This window comes from Eublepharis macularius, chromosome 10 (assembly GCF_028583425.1).
Source record: "Eublepharis macularius isolate TG4126 chromosome 10, MPM_Emac_v1.0, whole genome shotgun sequence".
In the NCBI taxonomy this organism is placed as follows: Eukaryota; Metazoa; Chordata; class Lepidosauria; order Squamata; family Eublepharidae; genus Eublepharis; species Eublepharis macularius.
The window spans coordinates 10,325,781-10,347,296 of record NC_072799.1 but is presented as its reverse complement, the minus strand read 5'-3'; the positions used below and the strand labels follow the sequence as shown (position 1 = coordinate 10,347,296).

The 21,516-nt window shown below is 45.4% G+C and overlaps 1 protein-coding gene across 1 annotated transcript in view; it reads right to left on the bottom strand.

Annotated features, from left to right (window-relative positions):
• Nucleotides 1-21,516, bottom strand: part of ADAMTS3 (ADAM metallopeptidase with thrombospondin type 1 motif 3) — a 152,480-nt gene that overhangs the window by 38,425 nt on the left and 92,539 nt on the right. The window contains exons 5-8 of the mRNA XM_054990701.1: nt 14,582-14,781; nt 6,725-6,808; nt 4,647-4,803; nt 174-279 (exon numbers count right to left, since the gene is read on the bottom strand). Coding sequence (XP_054846676.1) covers nt 174-279; nt 4,647-4,803; nt 6,725-6,808; nt 14,582-14,781 — 547 coding nt within the window. The remainder of the gene's footprint in view (nt 1-173; nt 280-4,646; nt 4,804-6,724; nt 6,809-14,581; nt 14,782-21,516) is intronic.

Here is a 21,516-nt window from a genome sequence, read left to right as displayed (position 1 = left end):
CAAGTTGCCCCCAAACTGATTCCATTGTCATATAGATCGCCATACTATCTCCTCCTCTTGTCTTTTGGTTAGCAACTGGGAAGAAGGGTTAGATAACCTCATTAGGAGGACAGATTTGGTCCAGGGATCCCCTGCCCCGCACTTGCCAACTCCTATTTTATAACAAGACTTACACATGTCCAGTTTCATGGGCGACTACAAAAGCTGAAGAAAACCCATCTTCGTGGTTGAGTGTGCAGCTTCTGACCGGATGGCACATGCCGGTGACTGGAGCATACCCTGGCGGAAGCATTAAAGTTGGAGGTTCCTTGAGATCACTGTCTTTTAGCTTAGTTTAGTTTAGTGTTTAACCCGCCCTCCCCACAAGTGGGCTCAGGACAGGGCACAACAGTCACAAAATACAATTACATAGCAAATTCTATAATAAAATTCAGCAATTAAAATTATATATATACAAAAACCTGATATAGTTGGCTACACATTCCTGCCCCCAGCATACAGAGAGGAGGTAGACAGGCACACAAGCTGTACTCGAATACTGGAGACCTGTGGGAGGCTCAATGATGGTCCTGACACTGGCCTCAACCGTAAGCCTGGTGGAACATCTCCGTCTTGCAGGCCTGCTGAAATGATACAAGATCCTAGCAGGCCCGAGTGTCCTCAGACAGAGAGTTCCACCAGGTTGGGGCCAGGACCGAAAAGTCCCTGTCCCAGGAGAGTTCTGCAGATACTATGGACAGCCAAAAAGACAAATAAGTAGGTACTAGATCAAATCAAGCCTGAATTCTTCTTAGAAGCTAAAATGACAAAACTGAGGTTATCGTACTTTGGTCACATCATGAGAAGACAAGATTCTCTGGAAAAGTCAATCATGCTAGGAAAAGAGGAAGACCTAAAACGAGATGGCTTGACTCGATAAAGGAAGCCACATCCTCCAGTTTGCAGGATCTGAGCAATTCTGTCAATGATAGGATGTTTTGGAGGCCTTTCACTCATAGGGTTGCCATAGGTCAGAGGTGACTTGACGGCACATAACACTCTGCTCAGGGCTTTTTTTCCGCTGGATCATGGTGGAATGGAGTTCCGGAACCTCTTGAAAATGGTCACATGGCTGATGGCCCCGCCTTCTGAGCTCCAGACAGAGAGGAGTTTAGATTGCCCTCCATACCACGGGAGTGGCACGGAGGGCAATCTAAACTCCCATCTGTCTAGAGATCAGGGGCCACCAGCCATGTGACCATTTTCGCTGAGGGTGATTTAAACTTTTAAAACCTCTCCCCTTGTTCCAGCTGACCCAAAGTGACATCATTGGCCCTGCACTTCGCCCACACACACGTGGTACCAGGGGCACCACCTCCCGCCATAAGTTGCCCCCTGTGCTGGCAACCCACTGAGTTCCACCACCTCTTTTCCCAGAAAAAAAGCCCTGGCTCTGCTGCACCAGACCAAGAGCTCAGAACCTTTGGGGGGGGGGGGTGAGGTTCATGGGAGAATCTTTCTGAAGCTGACTGTGTGACTTCTGATTCTTGTGCTACACAAGCACTGTGGGTACCATTTCTTTCTAGCTGTATCCTATGATGCCCCAGCAACATCATGGACTGAGTAATGAAAGGTTGTGGTATATTCACTGACTACTACACTGCTGTAAATCCCACCTCCTCAAAAGCTTTGCAGAAATCAATGCACTAGAACTGCCATTCTTTTACATCCTTACTTAGGAGCCAGGGGCAATGAACTTTCCGTTTTGTCCTGAACACCCATAGGATATATACATGAGTAACATCAACCAAAGAATCTTTCTATATAAAAGAGAAATTGTGTTTCTGACGACACACTTTTATCCTGGTGCGTCTGTGCAGGAGCACCAGGATAAAAAGTGCGTCCTGGCCAATGCGGCATCCAGAGGGAGCTACCACCGCAGGACGGCCAGGCAAGCCCACCTGACCCTCTGGAGGGTGCCACGGTGGCAGGACGACCGGGTGAGCCCTCCCCTCCAGTGGGAGCCGTGGCAGTGGGATGGCAAAGCAAGCCCACCCCTCCAGAGGGTCCCGCCGCTGTGGGAAGCCCAGCGTTCCCAGGTTTTCTAGGGCCCTTTTTTAAAAAAAGGCTCTGTTGCTAGTCTGCTATAGTTAGAATACACACCAGTAGCCAACTTTGTCAACTATGAATTTATTTATTTATTTAATTTATTTATTTGGTTTATTAAAAACATTTCTGTGCCATCTTTCCACCCAAATAGACTCCCTAAAGTAGCACACATTAAAACATTTAAAATAGAATGCAAAATAAGATATATACAAAATATTTAAACAATTCAATAAAAACATATAGATATACGAACACACATAACACAACCAGGGAGGAGGTTCAAAAACAGGAACTGGCAGGAATGATAAGATGGCGAACTGCGAATATTGGAGGAGGATGGAAAGTTGCATCCTTCCCCCTCCATCCCTTTCCTGCTTTCCTCTTTTCGGTTCTGGTTCACTTTCCCTTCCTCTTCCTGGCTGGTTCCCCCTGCCATGGAATGGCATCTATTTCCAAGGTCACTTCCTTCTTCCACCTGCTTGATCCTTCTCCATTTTCAAAAATGTTGTTTGTGCAGGCACAGAAATTGCTGATTCTGTTTTGGGTTTTATTAACCCAGCAATTTCTAATTATTTTTTTAATCGGACTGTTGTGCAAATGTGAGGGTTCGCCTGGGTTTGCAGGTGTGTAAAGTGCATCCTGGGCAGGACCCACTGTAAATTTTTTTGACCTGCACGTAGGCCATTCCTGGGCTGTTAGCCGTAAAGATTGAAGCAAAAATGATCTGCTGTTGAATTCAATGGCTATCTGAGAGTGGAAATGCACTTTGCAAACTACCTGGCGATGCTCAAGTGCAGGATTTTATGCATGGTCCTCAATTCACATGCAGGCTGTCTCCTGCCGGGCACATAAGCATGCCGCTTTCATGGGAGCCCTCTTTGTGTGATTGCATTTGCAAGTGAGTATGAACACCGAGTCAGGAGGACAGAACTTCACTTCAGCTCTGTTTTCGCAGGGAGAACTCTGAAGAATAGACACTGTAGAGCAAGTACTTTAGGATCCTCGACTTGCTAATTTGCATTTCTTTAAGGTTTGAGAAAGTGTCAAGATCTGCATTACAATACATGGATGTGGGGGAAACTGGGATACTTGATATTGAATGTGTGAATGTACTCACATGGAGCAAATTGAAGTGTGACTGTGTGAGTGAGTGCATGGGAAGTTGGAGGGGGGAACCCATGAAATGAGGTCCACTTGAGAGTCCCAAGGTACTTTGTAACGTGCGTTTCCACTCTTAATTAAGCCAGAAACAGTGTTACAAAAAGCAACAACAGCAACTTGGCCTGGGGAGGAGAGAAGGTCTTGATTAGAGATGGGCATGATCCCAAAAAATTAATGATCCAGCTGATCGTGGATCGGCACCGGTGACGATCCCGAATTAACGACCCGTACCGAGCATCTCCCATTCCCGAGCCGTGGATCATGGATCATGGAGGCCAAAGCGGGGTGCGCTGGTATTCCCAGCTATGTGGGAAGGTGGGTGGGTCCACCGCCGGGCCTGGTGGACATGAGGAGGCAGTGACAAGCTGCCTCCCCTCAGGGGGCAGGGAGTCTGGCTGCTTGCCGGCTGCTCCGGGGTTGGAAGGAAGCCCTGCTGATCAAGGAAAGCTGGGCTCCATTCGGGTTTCCAGGGCAACAGAAGGAGGGCAAACAGAGCTCAGGCATTCCCCTGGCTCCGTTGCCAGGGGAATAGATTGCTGGCACTGGAGTGTCTGGATCCCTGAACCAAGCCCGATCACCCTGATCCAGGCCTCTCCCAACCGCTGGAACATTGGCCATGGACGATCACGATCCGCCGGGTCATGATCACGCGATCGCCATTATCGTGGTTTTTTTTCGTTCATAATGCAGATCGTGCCCATCTCTTGTCTTGATCACAGTACCTTGCATTCCACCCAGAGCAAAAATGCAAAATGGATGATTAATTATCAGTCCCTGTGTCATGAGGAGATCGCATAAGACTTCAATAACAGATTCTAGCTTTACAGTGCATGAAGATACTGCCTTAATCTCCGAGAATGGAAATACATGTTGCGAATTACCTGGGGATGCTCAAGTGCAAGATTGTATGTGTGGTCCTCAATTCATGTGCAGGCTGTTCTTGCTCGGCGCATGTGCATGCCACTTTCACAGGAGCTCTCTTTGTGTGATTGCTTCTGCAGGTGAGTTTGGAGGGCACAGCACCAATTCAGCTCCGTTTTCACTGCGAGGATAAGTACCGTAGGATCCTTCGACTTGCCAATTTGCATTTCTTTAAGATGTGAGAAAGTGTCAAGTTCCGCATTTCCATGAATGGAGGTGGGGCAACCTGGGATACTTTTAGCAGTTGAGGAGGAACTGATAGTGAACGTGTGAATGCACTCACATGGAGCAAATGGAAATGTAACTGTGCGAGCCAGTGCATGGGAAGTTGGAGGAGGCAACACATGAAATGTGTTTCACTTGAGCATCTCGAGGTACTTCGTAATGTGTATTTCCACTCTGAATTAAGCCACAGAAACAGTGTTACAAAAAAGCAGAAACAGCAACTTGACCTGTGGAGGTCTTGATCACAGTACCTTGCATTCCAGCTGGGCCAAAATCTTGCCTGGTTAGAAAGATGGCATGGTCGTGGTGCTCCGAATGCTTCGGGTCTGCCCTCTGTTGCTGGTACGCCCACCGGCAAACATTCTCCAGGCTCCTGGATGGATTTCCTCGTTCAATTAGGCTGATGGACTAAGAGAATACGATATGCGAGTCAGAACCAAACATGCAGGAATCAGAATCAGCAGTGGGAGAGTTATTCAGATGAGACCCCTGGAGCTGCAGAGTTGAGCTTTGCTTATCTTCTGAACTGTTGGGGGAGAAGGTGCCACGGGTATGAAATAAAACTCTTGTAAGACACACACATACCCAGGGCTTTTTTTCAGCGGGAATGGTGGAACGGAGTTCTGGCACCTCTTGAAAATACTCAGTAATAGTGCGAGAAAATAATATTATTTCAATGAACCCCGTGTGTTTCTTCCTCATTTCCCTCTTGAGAGTTCCGCCACCTCTTTCCCCAGAAAACTCCCCCTGCACGTACCCATAGAGCACATGCCATCTCTAGTATTCTGCAAGGGAGGGCTGAAAAATTGCCAAATATACAGGTTCAATTGCAAATGCAATAAGCATTTGGGAGCTGTTGTGGACTCCAATTTCATCCCCCCAAGAAGCTTTATATTCCCAAATAATTGGGAATTAATTAATTCCCATTAATTGGTGTAACAAAATCTACGTGTGTAAAGTGCTGTCAAGTCACAGTCAACTTATGATGACCCCACAGGGTTTTCAAGGCAAGAGAAGTTCAGAGGTGGTTTGCCACTGCCTGCCTTTGCATAGCCAGCCTGGACTTCCTTGGTGGCCTCCTATCATACGAACTCTGCATAGCTTCTGAGATGTAACAAGATGTAGCCTGGGTGAGCCAGGTCAGGGCTAAAATGGCTACTCTGTTTGGATTTCTCTGGCATCTCAGGAAGCAAATAGCTTCCCATGGAAGGGATACACCAGCAAGACGTGGCTTGTGGGTCAAGAGCCATCCTAGGTCCTTTTTGCTGTGCAGGCCTTATGGCAACCTGCCCTGCCTAACAGCAAGATGACCTGAGAGATTCTTTTCTGTTGTGTAATATCTTCTGTTTGCCAACCCTGACACAGGATAAGAGGCTTGGCCCTTCTTATCGAGCAGGACATCATGTCCAGGTGTTTGCAGAAATTCTACTGGAGAAAAGAGCTTCCATTTGCACTGTGACTGCACTTCTGCCCACTTCCTCCAAAGGGATGCAAGCTGGGGTGGTGCATACATGGTCATTATTTAGGATACAGAAAGGACCATGAAGGGGCATGGGATAACCTCAACTTGTTGATAACCTTAACTTGTGGTGGTGGTGGAAAGTGCTGTCAAGTCATAGCTGACTTATGGCAGCCCCAGTGGGGTTTTCAAGGTAAGATACTACCGGAGGTGCTTTGCCATTGCCTGCCTCTGCAACCCTGGTCTTCGTTGGAGGTCTCCCATCCAATGACTAACCAAGGTTGACCCAGCTTAGCTTTTGAGATCTGATGAGATCAGGCTCGCCTGGGCTATCTAGGTGAGGGAAACCTTAACTTACTTTCTTTTAAAAAAATAACTCACATTTCTAGCCTTCGTGGCTGCAAAAAAGAGCTTGGGCACAATGCCAGCTGAGATCTCAACATGCAAAAAGCCATGGATGAGATTTCCATTGCTCTGGCTCAAGGCTTCAGTGCCCTGCAAACCTTCTCAAGCTTCTCAGGGACGAACACAACAAAAGTAACATAGTAACAGCCACAAAATATATCGCAAAAAATAAGCGCTGTCAGGCAATTGAACTTAATTTCCATAATGGTCACAGAGCTGGCTTGCTTGAAATAAGATTTATCTCCCTTTACTGTATACTACATACAATCCCAGCAGACCTAATTTTCCCCAACCCAACCACTGAGTGATGGAACCAGTATGGAGATGTCCTTTCACCCACTCCTGCTCTCTTATACACAAACGTGTTGCGTTCTGGTTGGAATGGGGTGGCGCATGAAGAGTTTTCCTGCAAGACTGGTTAGAAGGAGGAAGGAGAGAGAGGAACCATTCACCTGGTTTATTTACCTTGGCATAGCCCAGCATCATCATGCGCACCAACACCACGTTGATGTGGACTCCCAAGGATTCGTCATGGTAAATTTCGTTCACCTGAGAAAGGGAGAGAAACAAGAAAGAAGGGGGAAAATACACAATGTAGTGTTTGCAGTCTGTACAAAGAGGCTGAGAAAGCCTAAAAGAATTTCAAGTTTCAGGCAGGTAGCCATGTTGGCTTGCAGTGAAAGGAAGAACAGCAATTGGTCCAAAGGGAAGAATTCTTTAATTATTAAGTTACTTTATAATTCAAGAATTCCTCCCTTTGCATCAATTGCTGTTCCTTCTTCATTTTGTCTTGGTGCGTCCTCCCCTTCTTTTTCATTGACTACTGCTGTGAATGAGCAAGATTTGGGTCCAGTAGCACCTTAAAGATCAACTAGATTTCCAGGGTAGGAGCTTCTGAGAATTATATGCCAGAAGTCTTGTTGGCCTTTAAAAAGATACTTGAATTCTTGTAAAAGAATTATAAGAATTATTTAGCTTGGGCCCCAGGGCCGGATCGAAGGGGGGCAGGGGGGTAGTCTGCCCCTGGCACCACCAAAGAGGGGGTTCTGGGCGCAGCTGCCAGCCGCTGGGAGCATGCCGGTGGCAATGCGGGCAGATGAGCAGCCGCCCGCACAATTCACCTGCCCCGCACGACAGGGAGCACGCAGCAAGCAGGCCGCCCTCTCAGCTGGGCAGACGAATGACACGGAGGGCTGGGAGGCCACCCGTGCCACTTGCCTGCCCCACTGAGGGGGCAGCCAGCTTTCTGCACACTCCCTGTCCTGCGGGGCAGGTGAATGGCATGGGCAGCCTCCCAGACCTCCGTGCCACTCGCCTGCCCGAATGAGAGGGTGGCCAGCTTGCCACACACTCCCTGTCCTGCTGGGCAAGCGAGTGGCACGGAGGGCTGGGAGGCCAACTGTGCCATTCGCCTGCCCCACAGGACAGGGAGCATGCGGCAAGCCAGCCGCCCCCTCAGTAGGACAGGCGAGTGGCAGGGGTGGCCTCCCAGCCGCCCGCGCTGCCGCCACTCCGCTGGTGGCACGCCCGTCCTGCGTGATGTCATCTTGGTCATGGCACCAAAACTATGGAATTCTTTCCCCATGGAGATCTGTCTGTCCTCCTTTATCATTGTCTTCTGCTGGGGACGAAGACTTCACTGTTCCATCTGGTGGTCTCTCATTAACCTTCCTTCTGTGTATTTGTTTTAACTGTGCACACAATCCATTTAATTGGTGTTTTTGTTTTTATACTATGCAATTTAAAAGCTTCTTTTAATGTGTTTGATCGTTCACCACCTCGGGGACCCTAACCCACGTGGAAAGGTGGCATAAAGATATTTTAAATAAATAATCAACCAAAGGCAGATTGCTGACTGGCATTGGACTGCAACAGGAGACCCTCCAGGTCAAGAGCTCCGTCTATAATTCTTGCAGGGAATCAATTTCTTGACTTGCCAAAGCCTTTAGGAGTTTCAGCTTCAGGAAGTTTTGAAAGGCTTAAGAAGAACTGATACTTTTAAAGCTGCAGACACATCGATTTTCCTCCCTCACTCACAAAGTGCTTTTCATTTGCTGTAACTGAGACTGGTTATTGGCAAAGGAAAAAGCTGCCGTCCAGCGGAAGAAATGCTGTGGAAACAGCCCTGCACATTAAGAGCATATCTGCAGTCTGAGGGTGGCTTGATAGGGTACATCAGGGGGTGAGATGCTAGCATGCCAATGGGTAGAGGCCCTGGCTAAGGGGTGGAAGACACACTTTGCATGTAGAAGGTTCCTGGTTCTAATCAGAGGATCATAAGTGGCAAGTGTTGTGACAGACCTGTACCTGTTCAGATCATGAACAGCAGTTGCCAGTCAGAACAGAGTATTGCCCTCCAGCATGCCACTTGGGAGTGCTGTGAATCTGGAGGATAAAATTTAAAAATTTTAAGCAAAAAAAAAACCCAACAGGGGCTTTCAGGTCTCTCCCCACCACTGACTAGAGATGGGCACGAACAGCAATTCGAACTAAAAAAACCCCATGAACAGCCCAATCTGCTGTTTGCGAACAAGCTGTTCATGAGGCTCCATTCTAAATGAACAGGTGGTCCTTGCAAGCCTCGTTCATTGCTGTTCGTTGCTGTTCGTCAAGCCAGACAGTCTGGCACCTGCAATCAATTCCCTTGGCAACTGGCGGCAGGGACTGCCTGAACTCTGTCTGAACTCCTGCTGTTGCCCTGGAAACCCCAATCTAAGCCCAATTTAGCTTGATAGGCAGGTCTCCCTTTCAAGTGTGGAGCTCCAAATTTGTTACATGGAAGCAAAGTGCAAGGGGGAGGGGGGCTCCCTGCTCTAGTTTTGCAGACAGTGAGGGAGAGACAGTTGCTGTTGGCATTTTGAGAGAGAGAGACAGGTAGAGTGCATTGGAGTTTGAATTTTCTTTGTGTGTGGTGGGATAGAGATCTACCTCTTCAGGTTCCAGAGCTGCTGCCAGGTTCTGGAGCCAAGCTATTATTTATTAGTAGTACATTTCCTGCTGTCTGCTCAGGTAGGGTTTCTGGGAGTTGTGTGGTAGGGATCTTGAAGGCTGGAGGAGAGCCTGCTGACCCCCACAAACAACGAAGATGTTCGTGAACAGGTCAGTTCGTCAATGTTCATTGTTCATTGTTCGTGGATGGCAACGAACAACGAACACCATGTTCAGGTTTTTTTCTGTTCGTGCCCATGTCTACCACTGACTGATGACCAAAGTACAGAGCTCCTCTTGGGTTGGCACTTCACAGATGTGCATGCTCAACTTGGCCACAGACACTTAGAATCACAGAATCCTAGAGTTGGAGCGGGTCTTAAAGATCATCTATTCTAACCCCATGGCCAATACAGGAACAACCTAGGGCATTCTCAACAAGTATTTGTCCAGCTGTTCCTTGAAGACTGCCAATGACGGGGAACCCATCACATGCCCCAGGCAGCTGGTTCCACTGCTGAACTACTCTTAACATGAAGAAGTTTTTCATTCTCTGGATTTAGTAACCTTTTCCTGCAGTCATATAGGGAGTGAACAACAACAACCCCTCCATTTTAAAGCAAAGAGCTAGTCCCAACTTTCCTTCTCTGACTTGGAGCAGGAGGCGCTTTAGAAGATCTGAAGTCTTTTGAGTTCGTTTCAGGTGGATAGCTATACTGGTCTGCAGTAGAAGAGCAAGATTCGAGTCTAACTTAAAGACCAACAAAACTTCCAGGATATAAGCTTTCGAGATTCAAGCTCCCTTTCTCAGATACTTGTATCTGACAAAGGGAGCTTGAATCTCGAAAGCTTATACCCTGGAGGTCTTGCTGTCCTTTAAGATGCTACTGGACTCGAACCCTGCTCTTTTGAGTTAGTGGACATATTAGTTAAAATCCCAGCAGCTCAGTTTAAAGTTGGTGTCCTTCTCACTTAAGGACTTTATCTTGATTTGAGGATGCAATGAGTTAACTCATGCAGATGTTTTGCTCATGGGGGAAACCTTCCTCCTGCGTAAGGCTGCTTCTACTAAGATGAGAGGCGGGGAAGGAGAGGGCACCTCGTGCTGGAAGAAGGCGGTACCGTTAATAGAACAGATATGGAGGATCCAGCCCAATATAACTTTCGTGATGGCATCTTCCTCTTTTCAGCTTCAGGGCTTGACACAGAACCCTCTCCCCCCAGTAATTTAAACTCTGAGACAGGTACGACATCTGAAAAGTTCCAAGGATTCTAAACGGTGGACATAATGAAAAGCAATGTTTTAAAGGACTGTTTCAGGAGATCTTCAGAGGAAATATCTCTTGCCAAGTAACAAAGAGCAAGAGTCGAATCCAGTAGCACCTTAAAGACCAGCTAGATTTCCACGGTATGAGCTTTCGAGAGTCAAAGCAAACAGTCTTTGGAGATACTCTATATTAACAGCAGATGGCGCTGTGCCCTTTTTTTAAAAAGAAGACAGGCTATTTTACTGCGAATCCGTTTCAGTAATAAAAAAGCCAGCTCAGCAGTTTGCAGAGTAAAGTACACTAGTATTGGAAGTCAGTGTTCCAAAATGGAATCATTATTGTTGTATCGAAAAGACAATTCAGGAGATTCATTTGTCCAGCTAAAATATCCAGGTTCTCAGTCAAGAGACAAGAGGATAACCAACACTCTTGAAGCACATCAGATCTGATCTAGAGAAGGAGAACTGTGTCTGGAAACAAATTCTTTGGGCTACTGCACATGCGACTCTTGGGACTTGTGTTCAAATCGTTAGATGGAGCTGAAAAAGGAAACCAGGAAGCGGCTCTATATGGATTTCTGATCAAGATAAGAAAAAGAGGGGAGAAGTTAACTACCCAACCTCTGGATCCACAGTCTGTTATATCATATGTGTGGGCAACAAGATGTTTTCTTCATAAGCATCTCGACTAGACTACTGCAATGGGATTTATGTAAGGTATCCCTTGAAGAGTGTCTGGAAAATACAATTGGTGCAGACTGCTGCAGCAACGATGCTAGGAGGAGTAGGTTGTTGGGGCCATGTTACTCCGCATTTGTTCCATCTGCACTGGCATCCAATTTGCTTCTGGACCTAGAATGGACCTTTAAAACATTTGTCAGCTTGGAAGTGCATATCTTTCGGAACACCTACTCCTATATGAAAGTACCCAGGCCGTATGATCAGGAGTTCTGCTTTAGGTCATCTTATCATAATTTGACAGGCACTAACCCCCAGAAAGGGCCTTCTCAGTCATGGCTCCAAAACTGTGGAATTCCCTGCTCAGGGAGATTCATCTGTCCTCCTCTACCATTGTCTTTGACCAGCAGGAGAAGACTTTTTTCATTTCATCTGGCATACCCTGGCTGACTCTCCTTCATATTTGTTTTAATTGTTGTTTTTACATATCTACTGTTTCTTAAAGTTGATATTTAATGTCTTTTTGTTTGCCATCTCGAGGGCCGTAGCTGGGTACAAAGGCAGAAAATAAATGTTTTAAATAAAATACAATAAAATAAATATATTCTGTTGTTCATTTTAGTGCTCTGCAAGCACTATTACATGGGCTGATCCTCATAAGCATCTAAACTAGACTACTGCATTGCTCTCTATGTAGGGTATCCCTTGAAGAGTATCCAGAAACAACAATTGGTCCAGAATACTACAGCAAGATTGCTGAAGAATGTTTTTTTTGGGGGGGGGGGAGGAGATGAGGGACAACAACAGCTGGCAATGCAAGCAAATGAAAACCCAACAGTAATGTGTGAATGAACAATTTGCTTGATGTTGTTAAATGGGGTGAGCCATGATTGGCTTCACAAACTACTGGAACCAGATCTAAATCTTATAAAGCGATTTTGCATAGTTACTGGCTCAACTAGGCAATCATATGATAGCATATAGGAAGAAACTGTGACATCACAAACCCTCCCTCCATATAGGGTTGCGACCTAATAGTTGGGTGGTATTGACATGTTACTGGATATTGTGCTACTGTAATAATTCACCTCTTGTTATTCTCCTCTCTGGTAGGAAAAACGGAGAGGAGAATTATTATAAGAGCGCAATATCCAATGACGGGGCTGTAGCTGAGTGGTAGAGCATCTGTTTGGCATGTAGGAGGTCCCAGGTTCAATCCTTGGCATCTCCAGCTAAAACGATCAGGTGGCAGGTGATGTGAAAGACCTCTACCTGAGACCCCGGAGAGCCACTGCTAGTCTGAGTGAACAATACAGACTGATGGACCAATTGTTTGATTCAGTATAAGACAGTTTCGTATGTGTGTGACGTGCGGAACCAGTCTAAGTTGCATTCTGATTTAAAGTGGCAGCTCCATCACCCAATGTTTTTCTTTCTTTTCTTTGTTTGGGACTGTGGCGAAATGGGGCCTTTCCTCCCACTGGTAGACCCTGTTCTGCCTACCCCTCCCTTTTCGCCTCTGGCCAGGCACCTGAAGAGGCTGCCTCCCTTTCCTGTCTCCGGGTAGTTGCTTCCGCCACTGTTCCTGTATGGGGTCCTGGTCAGGTGGGACAGCCTCCTAACCTCCCTCCTCTGCTAGTGGGCCCAAGCGGTTGGGGGACTATGTGGACCAGAAGAGCTTTCTTCCTTCATAAATTCCCAAAAAACTCATTTACTTAACTTCTAACTATACACAGGCAAATATACAGCGAATGGAAGGAATAATAAATCATAAACAGAAGCCCGTACTCTATCTCCCTCATGCCTTGAAGAGATGTTGCGTAGGGCAGGCCCAATCCTTTGATACCTGGGGTTACACTAGATCTCCCTCTCCCCTCAGAGCCATCTCTCCCTCAACTCCTCAGCCACCAACTGTCAACTTCCAACTCCCACCGACTCGCTCTCCCTCCAATCACATTCCACTCCAGAACTAGCCCCTCCCCTCTGCAGCCCATAGAAAGCTAACTCCCCAAACAGAATGGCGTTTCTCCACAGGGACTTTTTGTGAAATTAAGAAAAAGAGATCAGTAATCATATGTAGTTATATAAAAGTTACTGGTGGAGCTTAAAAGAGGATCATAGGTACTGAAAATGTTAGCATACGTAGAAGGTTAGACTTGGGCTGATTTAAAGATGTTCAGCCTTATTATTATTCTCACCCACTTAATTCTACTGTATGGTCCGTCTACAGCTACCACAAGAAATTCTGTAGCAGATGTCATCAAACGTTTTAGAAACACTTAATACTGTTTAGTATCTATATTATTATAGATTTTAAAATCTGTATTTAAATTTGTATTATATTCTATTATGTATTATTTTAATTATGTTGTAACCTGCTCTGAGCCTGCTTGTGCGGAGAACAGGCTAAATATCGAATAAATAAAATAAAATAAAGTATCATGCAAACAAAGAAAAAAAAGAGGGGGAGGGACAAATCTCAACCCAAAATATACTGAAGATGCTACGAGGGTCAAGCTACAGCAAAGAAAATATATTTGAACATATTGTGTTTGTCATTTGATACGTTCATTAACTATGTTTGGAAAATATTATAGCTTATATAAAGCTTGCTCTGGCTCTGAAAGCAGCCTGATATCCAGGCCTTTTGTTTTTAAAGTTACTATTGTGAAGATAACACAATAAATATTTATTTTGAATATATTTTATCTGCTGTAGCTTGACCCCTGAAGCATCTTCAAAGTATCATTCATCCAAGGAGCGTATTAGGTGTCCTTGGGAAGTGTCTTTCGTGGCCTATCCTACCTCACAAGGTTGTTGTGAGGTTGATGAGCTAAACTACGCCATGACCCCATTGATATTGACTACACTGGAGATGGAAGTTGGAAAACTTGTTTATTGGAAAGAACTAATTATTGGCCGGAAGAAGACTGTTCTCGAAACGAGCCTAAGGAGACGGGGCTGGGGAAGCTCGTAGCCATCAGGGTGGAAATGCCGCCTCTGCTCTTCCCCTCCATTAACTACAGATTGAAAGATTTGTGTGTGCTCCGCTATAGGCACCTTGGATACCAAAGGAATAAGAAAATATATGACAGTTTGGTGCATGGGACTTTGCTATTGAACTGGACTATTCTGATTGTTACACTGAGACATAAAACTGGTTATTGTTAACAGTTGTTTGATTGCAACCTTTTTGTGTGCCTCCTTGAGCTTTGGCTCTCTACCCTTGAGTCGATCCTAAAGGAGGTTTCCCCCTGGTTTTTCATTTTGGATAAATAGGGCAGACAGCTGAGAAACAGATATCGTATTAAAATCTGGAAAATGCTCCACTGGAACCACACATCGATTCTGATCAAATGTGCGGGTGGGTAGCTAACTGCGCTTTTGACCTAGAGATGTAAATTTGGGTCCAGAGATGCCGTACGCAAGCACTGAGGAAAGGCACTCACGATATTCATCAGAGTGAGCAGGTAATTCTGAACGTGTTCTTTGCCGTGGAACCGGACCACGGAGTCGTCCACCCCGAGAAGGACCTCGATGTTATAGTCATCATCTCCGGCATGCCTCCGTTGCCTCAACGTCTCGTTCAGATGCTGCTCTAGGCTTGCAGAAGCAGAATCCAGATTCTGTAGGCCTCCAAAATCAGCTTCTAGGAGAAACAATAATGAAATATTCTGTTATCCTTGTTCGACTTGGGCAATAGTTTTCCAGGGGATTCCATGTGTCCTTTCCTATGCTTTTGGTTTCAGGTGGTGCCAGCTCAAATGGATTAGGGTTGGATGAAAACCGCACATCTAGCCTGGAAATAATTTAAGTTGCTGAATGACCTCCAGATGTTCGGCTTCTGGGCCCCAGACTGATTCGGGTGGGGACCCCAGCCAATTGCTCCAGCTGTCTTGCAAAGCATAACTATACGAGAAGAGGGCAAGTAAGTTGTTTGAAGAGGATTTTGCTTCCAGGGGGTTAGGAACAAGTACAACATTCTAAAAAAAAAAGAGTTCAGTGGCACCTTTAAGACTAACCAACTTTATTGTAGCATAAGCTTTTGAGAACCACAGTTCTCTTCGTCAGATGAAGAGAACGGTGATTCTCAAAAGCTTATGCTACAATAAAGTTGGTTAGCCTTAAAGGTGCTACTGGACTCTTTACTATTTTGCGACTACAGACTAACACGGCTAACTCCTCTGATTCTAAAAACAGGCTCCTCTAAAGTGAACCAGCAGTGAGATCCACATGGAATTGGGTGTCTTAAGTTGTGCAATCTTAACTTTATCTATCCTTCAACCCATGGATTTCAATCATGTGCAATTTGGGGTTGGCTAGCCGTGTGTCTGCATCAGTCAGTTTAAATAACAGGCAAGCTTGATCTCCTCAGATCTCGGAAGCTAAGCAGGGTCTGGCTTGTTTAGTAATCGGATGGGAGACCTCCAAGGAAGACCAGAGTCGCAGAGGGAGGCTATGGCAAACCACCTGTTAGACTCTTGCCTTGTGTAGCTGTGTAGCTGCAAATTACACAAGTTGAGTCCAAGGAACCCAGACCCAACTAGTTAATATCCTAAACATGTAGTTTGGTTCATAGATTAGTGGGTTTAAGGGAATTTTTGACATCATGCTCTGTTTTAATGCAGGCAGTCATAACTACATTTTTGATATCATGCTCTGTTTTAATGCAGGTAGTCATACAACTTTTAATCAGGGCCATTTCCACATGTCTTACCTGCCACCAGAACATCGCACAAAACACCCAGAAGACAGCATCTTCTTGCGCGAAATCGTGCCAGGAAGACGCTGTCATCTGGGAATTTTGCTCAAAATCTTGTCTTCCTGGCGTGATTTCGCTCAAGAAGACGCTGTCTTCTGGGTGTTTTGCGTGATGTTCTGGAGGCAGGTAAGACGTGTGGAAACAGCCCAGTTCTGATCCCAAACCTATTATACTTACTGAACATTTAACTTTTGCACTTCAAACACCAGATCTGTTTGAATTACTGCAGTCTATGCTGCTGCCCTGGTGAAATACTGCAGGTCTTCTTGATGCATATTGAAAGTATGTTCTTAGTCATTTGCAAACTGACATTGCAATTCCCACTAATTTGCCCAAGGAATTTTAGTCAGGTGTAGAGGAGGGCATGACCCAAAATACAAACCAAAGTTCATCACCAAAAAAAAAAAAAAGAGGCCGTTTTTTGGTTTGCGAACCGGTGGTTGTTGGAGGGCATTTCTGACGAACTGTGACGATTTTTAGGCCTGTTAGTTTGGTTCATTTTTTGGTTCATCACTGTAGACAGCCTGGTGCCGCTCAATCAGTTTCCTTGGCAATGAGGGTGGGTGGGCTTTCTGCAAACCTTCTGCTGCCCTGGAAGTGACGTATTCATGAACCAAATGAACTGGTTAGCAAACAGGGCAATTTCATGCTGGTTCGTGAAACACAACGAACCACAAACTGCAACAAACCACCATTTTCCTGGTTCGTGCCCATCTCTAGTCAGGTGATTTTCTATAGACAAAGACCACACACACATGTGCAAAGGCTGTGTCACAGTGAAGGATCCTGCAATCTGATGGACCCTGGGATGGGAATGCCCTTCATCAAGGAATATACAAAACCAAATCCATTCTCATTGTCCTCCCATATACTCAGTTTTGCAACTGGATGTGCAGCTCTCACAACATATGTGCAAAAACATCACACCACAGCATTATATGTGCAACACATACCATGCAGTTAGGCTTTATTGTGCGACATGATCCTTATTTGGAAGCACCAACATCTTACAAATATCTATCACTTTTGTATGTCAAATTCTTATTATCTATAATTGCGGTGTCAAGGTGTGCATTGAATTTCCACTTTTCATTTGTGGGTCTGGCAACCTGCTACCCACTAGGAATATTTCTCTGCAACTATAAATATGCCTCAGTTGTGGAAAATGACAGATCTTTGTGGAATGCTTTACCCTGCATACATACGCCCAGTAAAAGTCACACAACTAAATTCTATCAGTCTGAAAAGTGAAGTGTGAGTGTACCCCTGTTTTGTTGTTTTCAATGGGACTTTATCACCATTGTGTTTTGCTAGATTGTTACATTTGGGTCCAGTAGCAGCTTAAAGAACAACTAGATTTCCAGGGTATGAGCTTTCAAGGCTCAGAGCTCCCTTCATCAGATACATTTACAAGTGGAAGTACTAGATGGTTAGTTTCTGGTGCAGATACAACCTACAGAGTACAGGATGGAAGCTCTGACAATACTTGTCCAAGGAGCTCCTGGCTCATTAGCTGGGAATTCTCACTCCCTCCTGGATACATCTCAGTAACTCCACAACATATAAATAACTCTCCTCTCTTCGCCACATCAGACAGGAAGACTTCCCTCAAGTTGCGAGCTGTTGCTTCGCGGGTGCGAAACCAGGCCCTGCAAACAAGCGCCACCATTTGACCTCCGCTCCTTTCATGCTCAAGAATGCAAAGGCTGTGATAGCAGACAAGTGGGAAATTCATACCCGGGCTCCACTTTCTAAAAATTGCTCCTCCTGGCTAGGGCTTCTGGAGTGCCACGTCCAATGGAAATATACAAGTCATGTCATCATATCATTATGCCCAGTGCATGAATGGAAGAGTCTGAATTGGGAGGTCAGGGAGAAGAAAGATCCATCTGCTCCACCCAGGGCCCTTTGGTTTGGCTGCCATTTCCCTCTTTAAATAAGTGGTTTTGTGGTTAGGGGAGAAAGTGGAGAATCCTTCTTTTTGTATGTGTACATAAGAGGGGAAGGGGCTGCACAAAGCATTTTCTTTTCCCTGATATTGAGCTAGTTCCTAGATTTGTAGGGTAAAAGTCAGAGTTTACATATACGGAAAGTCTTAATGAAATACAAGAATCCAGTCATGCAGAGAGAGGGAGACCCACACACATATACGGAAAGAGAGAGAAATTTTGTCCTGTTGCTGAATACATTTAGGGATGAAGGTGCTGACCAGTTAAATCGTATGAATCATTATAATCCACCATTTCGTTATCAAAGTATTAAGGGAGAAACTAGATGTGATGGGGCAGTCCCATTTATCATTCACATATCTGAAAGTCTGCATTCAATTTGAACATCAAAGTTCAGTTTTAACATCAAAAGAGGCACCCTTTGTGCACATGCAAGGCAAATGCATTCTTTCAAAATTGTCTCCACATTTAAGCGTATAACGAATCTTCCCCACTTCCTCTTTCCTCAGTTTTCCTTTCTGGCAACGACTGTTGGGTCAAGTGGGGCCTGAAGCCCAAAGCTTGCTTCCTGTTGCCATAGGCTACATAGTGTAAAGCAGGAAGAGTGAACAATTCTTTGCAAAATGTGCAACTCAGTAATAGTCTGTTCAAAATGGGATGACCAACCTCCTTTAGAGAAGGAGAGATCTCTGTCTTTTGGTGCTACACCTCTGAAGATGCCAGCCACAGCTGCTGGCGAAACGTCAGGAACTACAATGCCAAGACCACGGCAATACAGCCCGGAAAACCCACAACAACCATCCTTCTCCTTTAGGGTTGGCAGCTGTGTCCTTCTCACAGCTCCAACTAGTTCTTGTTAGCCTGGGTCTCGGGTGGGCATTTGGCTTCTGTTGCCAAGAGCTGCCTGCGTCGGTCCATTGGGCCTAGCTGTGGCTGCTCAGAAGCAGCAAATGCTGAACCCACAGCACCTCCAGTGGTGGGGATGACTCACTGCAGGGTGAGCATAAAGGAACACCACCATACTGCTGAAGGTCTAAACAGGGATTATACATACAGCAGAAATGACAGCAAAACCCTAAAGTAGCTGCCCCATTCAGAGGAGAGGAAGGGCTATGACTTAGAGCTAAGCTACAAGAGACGAATTACACAAGGAGGAGCATGTGAAGGGAGTCACATTCTTAGCCGGGAAGCTGAGTTATCAAAGAGATCAGAAGGCTTTGTTAATTTCCCCTCTTTACAGAGCTGGGGAGATGCTACTCAGAAGGTTTTTTATTTCTTCATTGTCTCTTAAAAGGGGAAGTGAAACTGACTGAGCCATTCCTTGGCAAAAAGGAAATTAACAAACCCTCTGAGCAGGGATCTCCCTGGATCCATAGAGAGGGGAAATTAACAAAGCCTTCTGATCTCTTTTAAAACGCAGCTTCCCGGCTAACACTGCGACTCCCTTCACATGCTCCTGCTCGTGTAATTCATCTCTTGTAGCTTGGCTCTTAGTGGCAAATAGGCTGAACCAAATCCAGTGGGCAACTCCATGCCGCCACATTCGTATTCCCACTGTAGAAGGGAGCTCTGACTCTTGAAAGCTTACACTCTGAAAATCTTGTGGTCTCTAAGGTGCCACTGGACTCAAACCCTGGTATTCTCACTGCCAATGATGTTCGCAGAAGAAGGGGGGAAAGGGGGGAGGGATCTGACTCAGGGTCAGAACACACGAGACAAAATTCACGTGGAGAGCACTTGATTGGTCCTGCAATCTCTGCTGGGAATGATAGTCTAACACCCCCTCCTCCCTCTCTGAGAGCTAAGCTACAAGTGACACTTTACACAGGTTGGACACTTGTCAGCTTCCCTCAAGTTTTGATGGGAAATGTAGGCGTTCTGGTTTTATAGCTTGGCTCTCCATTACAGCTGCAAGACCAGGATGCCTGCATTTCCCATCAAAACTTGAGGGAAGCTGACAAGTGTCCAACCTGTGTCAGGCATCACTTGTAGCTTGGCTCTGAGCGAAGGGGATTTTCTTGCAAAGAAAAGCCGCTCAACTGGAGAATGGGAGGGAGGGATTTCTCTGAGACGGATTTCTCTCTCGCTCGTCTCTCCTGTCTCTTGTTACATTGTTCCCCCACTCCGCCCCCATCTCATGTTCTCAGAGGATTTTTGAAAGAGTGAGTCTGTGTGTGAAACTCCCCCCTCCCTCCCCAGCTGAGAATAACACTGAGCAGATGGTTTTTTAAACTACAATTCCCAGGGATCATTGCAGGATCCAACACTTGCCCATGAAGTGTTTTGACCCTCAGTAGTAATGTTACTAAGAAAATAAAGAACTTTCTGCAAACAACATTGTTAAGTACCACTTACCTACATACTACACACACACACACACACACACACACTCCTTTGTTGAAAACAACCTCACCAATTTTAAATTCTTGGATTTAAGCCCATTTAGGTCAGTGGGGCAAAATATTTGATGGAACTAATTCTGCTTGTTTGTGGGTTCGTGGGACACTTTTAGGCTGGCATTTTTTTGGGGAGGAGGTGAAATGGGGTTATACTGTATACAGTTATATGGTGCATTTAAAGACGTATGTTTTTAATTCTTGGAATTTTAAGTGCCTTAAACTGCAAGGGAAAAGTGAGGTATAAGTATTTTAATGAATAGGTTTTCACCCTTATCATTATTATTCTGACACTTTCTCTGGCCGGACCAATAGGAATTGGTTTCCAGAGTGCGAGATAATAATCAGAAACACCGAAACAAGAAATTAGAAATGGTTTTGTCAGAACAGGTTGCATCTGCAGAAGTTCTAATGAAGGAAATGTAATGGGAAAGTGGTACTCCTTGGGATAAGCTTGAAAGTTCACTGAGTGAAAAAAAAATGCTTTGGGTGGTATAAGGTGCTCCGATCTATTTTTAATGAGGATTCAAAAGCAAGGCAAATGTCTACTTAGACTGACCTAGAGGGGTGCCACTTCTTAAATAATATTTTCATCATCACATAAAAACATTACTGTGGACTGATCTATTCTGCACCAACTGAGAAATTCCACTGTGGCGGTTCAAAGAGAAGAACTGAGCCAATCAGTGATGTCATTTTTGAAAGCCACGCTCTGCAAGGGGGGTATTTTTGTACACATTACTGTGAAAGTATAGGAATTTTCATGATTGCTATTTTCTCTCGTAATTTCTCAGTAGCTCAGAGTCTGTCTACACAAGACGCCTCAACGCATGCTCATCAAGTGTAGGGAGATGAAATGTTAGCTGGGAAACATAGTTTTAAAAGACAGAGCAGCCAGAGATCACTCCTCAGAGGGTTTGTTAATTTCATCACCTCCTTGAAGGCTCTGTCAATTTCACCTCTCCAATCTAAAACTAGATGGGATTGTAACCAGAGGGCAGCGAGGAACAGAAATGGGCTGCAGCTGCCTTTCAGAGCCGGGCTTGGACCTGGAGAGGCTATAATGGGCTGAAGTTTCCCTTCTGGCATTTCACAGCCCCTTCACACAGCTCCAGTGTATACTGAAGCCTTTGCCCTGCTGCTGGTTCTGTCTTTTTAAACTACCCTTCCCGGCTAACATTGCATCTCCCAACACATTTTCTTCACATATCAGATGTCTCATGTGCATCTGCATTTCATGACTTGGCATTCTCTTTTCAATACAATTTAGACCAGTG